The following is a 3,099-nucleotide window of genomic DNA, read 5'->3' on the forward strand; positions in this document are numbered from 1 at the left end:
AAAAAAAAAAAAAAAAAAAAAAAAAAAAGAAAATGTATTGGAATAAGATTATATTAGTCTTTCAAAAATCAAGTCTTCCTCTGACTCTAAAATCTCAAACCTCCCGGTGACAGCTATTAGTCCCTTCTTTGTTCTCTGTCCTGAGATAATCTACACTTCCAGAAGCATTGTGTTTCTGTCTATGTATACTTTCCTCCATTGCTTTTTTTATTTTTCTTTTTATTGTTTTTGGTTTTTTGAGACAGGGTCTCACTATGTAGTTGAGACTGACCTGACACTCACTATGTAGCCCAAGCTGGTCTCGAACTCACAGCGATCCTCCTGCCTCAGCCTCCCGAGTGCTGGGATGACAGGCGTGTGCCACCACGCCTGGCCTGTCCATTGCTTTTTGAGGAAACACTTGTATCCATTTCTCTGTACAAGACACCTCAAAAAGTAGAATTTGTTTCTAATTTAAAAACATTTTTTCCTCCCATGTGTATCGGGTAAATGTGTACATTGCTTGCGGGAAACTGGTCCACGTACATAGCACAACTTAATTCCTTTTCTCATCCCCTTTCCCTTCCTTCATTCCCCTCTCTCCCCATACCTTGATTCCCTTCAGTTTTCTTTTTGTATAAGTTTGGAGCACATAATGTTCTCATTCCTTGTTTGGAGTTGGTAGTTGCTGTGAAAGAATAAACTTTATGAACAAATAGAAGAATTTTGATTTTTCAAGCCTAGGACTGACCCAAGGCAACTGGAAGGTAGACATAGGATGGTCGTGGTCACAGGGTACACTTGGATAAGCAGAATGACCGTGAACATTTTCTAGCACAGTAAGAAAACTATGGCTGGTGACAGTGAATTTCCTATCTCCAAATGGCTACTAGAGCAGAGTTTGAATATTCCCAACAACTGGAAATGATGAATATCTGCCGTGATGCACATATTGTCTAATAATGACGAATTATATACGTGTGTTGAAAATCACGTGATCTCACCAGCTATGCAACATAGTTTATTTGAAGAATCTATCTTTTGGAAACCATTCCACCTATTGCCCTGTTCTTCACTGACCACTCCATCTTCCATAAGAATTACCAAAGCTGGTAGAGTTTGCCTCTGGATGCATTGATGTTTAGGTTATTTCTAGTATTGTCCTCTTCTAATAACTATGTTTCTATTTTCATCCCAATCTTTTTTTTTTTTTGGAGAACTAATTCAGAGAAATATGCATGTTTTAAATTTGACAAATTAACACCTAAAAAAAATCCATAGTGCATAGTGTCAGCAGTAAAAAATATGCACAAAACTTAAACCGGGCGTGGTGGCTCACTCCTGTAATCCCAGCACTTGGGGGGCTGAGGCACGAGGATCGCTGTGAGTTCGAGACCAACCTGGGCTACACAGTGAGTTCTAGGTCAGTCTCAACTACATAGTGAGACCCTGTCTCAAATAACCAAAACAAAAATATGCACAATTTTGCTGGATATAGTAGCACACACCTGCAGGAGACTGAGGCAGGAGGATTGCCATGAGTTCGAGGCCAGACTGGGTCACATCATGAGTTCAAGTCCAGCCTGAACTACATAGTGAGACCCTGTCTCCAAAAACCCCACCCCGAACAATGCACAATGGTGTGACCTTCTCATATTAGTACCCAAAATCACTGGAATTTTATGAAGATTAAAGTGGGGAATCTTGTCATGTGTTTATTAGCTGCTCACAATAATATCATAGTTTTTTAATCATCCATGTTCATTTATCTCTCTGAGAACATTCAAGTTCCATTCTTTACCCCCTGAGTCTAGATCTGAGTCCTCAAACAAAACAAAACAAACAAACAAAAAACTGGGCCATCAGCAGTAATGGTTGTCAGGCTCTGTGGGCAGCATCTTCTGCATTCAATCAACACGTATCTGGCTGGTTCTGAGACCACACAAAGGTTCGAGACTCATGACATAATCTCTGTGCCTTGGGATCTGCTAGGGTAGAAGAGAGGCTGAGTGACCAGAAGTGGTAGAGCCTCTCCATGGAGGAAGAAAGGAAACAGAAAAGAGTGAGCAACTGTCTGAAAGAGTCAACAAAGGTAGCCTGGAAATAGAAGCCTAACCATTGGGTTCTGAGGTGTGGTTAGGAGTTTTCTCAGTGAAAGCAGAGGTAGTAGGGGAGAAGTAGGCAGGCACGAACACTTGTATGGCAACATTTGGCATTTCTCACCCATTTTTCCCTTTGTAGGTTTCATTAAATGGCAAATACTATCACAGCTTTGCCTATCGAATGCCACTGAGTTCTGTGCAGATGATACAGGTGTGGAGAGATGTCTTCCTGGATTCACTGGTTTTCTAGGAGGGACAGTGAGCAGACTCCCCAGCATGAAAGGAGGTTTTCCTCGCTCTGGATGACCGAGATGCTCCCAGAGCCCACTGACAATGATTCCACATCACCCCCCATGGATGCATTTGGTCATTAAAACTTTACGAAATTGAACAGGATTTGGCTCTTGCTTTGGAGGAAAAGAAAAGAAATGGTCATCTCCAAGAGGCCTATGGGAATTCCCTGGGAGGGTGGAGGGAATCCAAGTGGATAATCTAGGTTGGTGTGTAGCTCAGTGGTAGCGTTCTGGTGTAGCGCGTCTGAGTCCCGAGTTCCATTCCCAGCACCACAAAAATAAGTAACAATGAAAAAGAGGGTAGGTAAATCCTTCTGTGACCGAAGAAGTCAGGTCACTGACAAGTCAGAGAAAAGTCCTTATTATATGTCAGACCCTGTGAACCAAGGTCCTCACCCAGTTCCAGTGTTAAGCAGAAATGTTCCACACTCCCTATTGCCACGCAGAGGTAGCTGGTGGCCCATGGGAGAAACATTTCCTTTGTAAGTGAATCGCCTCAGGTCCTTAGTTCTCATAATACAAAGATGATTGCTACAATTATATGTCACAAAATGGAAAGGAAAAATTAAATCAGACTGGGTCTATGGAAAAGCCCCAAAGCTCAAGGGTGACAGTGAGCATCCATCTTAGCTCTTCCTGCAGTGTGGGGAGAACTCAAGCACCCAGTGAAGAATCTTCCTTGCTTCCCGCCTATCCACCAGGTCCACCACAAACCCGCAGTTACC

The 3,099-nt window shown here is 42.5% G+C and overlaps 1 protein-coding gene across 1 annotated transcript in view; it reads left to right on the forward strand.

Annotated features, from left to right (window-relative positions):
• The window catches only part of LOC104855607 (galectin-10-like), a 5,432-nt gene extending 2,997 nt beyond the window's left edge, over positions 1-2,435 (forward strand). Inside the window, exon 5 of the mRNA XM_033765991.1 lies at positions 2,221-2,435. Coding sequence (XP_033621882.1) covers positions 2,221-2,331 — 111 coding nt within the window. The 3' untranslated portion in view covers positions 2,332-2,435. The remainder of the gene's footprint in view (positions 1-2,220) is intronic.
• Positions 2,436-3,099: the final 664 nt, after the last annotated feature.

The sequence above is a fragment of the Fukomys damarensis genome, unplaced genomic scaffold (assembly GCF_012274545.1).
Source record: "Fukomys damarensis isolate Sample0158 unplaced genomic scaffold, DMR_v1.0_HiC HiC_scaffold_19, whole genome shotgun sequence".
Classification (NCBI taxonomy): Eukaryota; Metazoa; Chordata; class Mammalia; order Rodentia; family Bathyergidae; genus Fukomys; species Fukomys damarensis.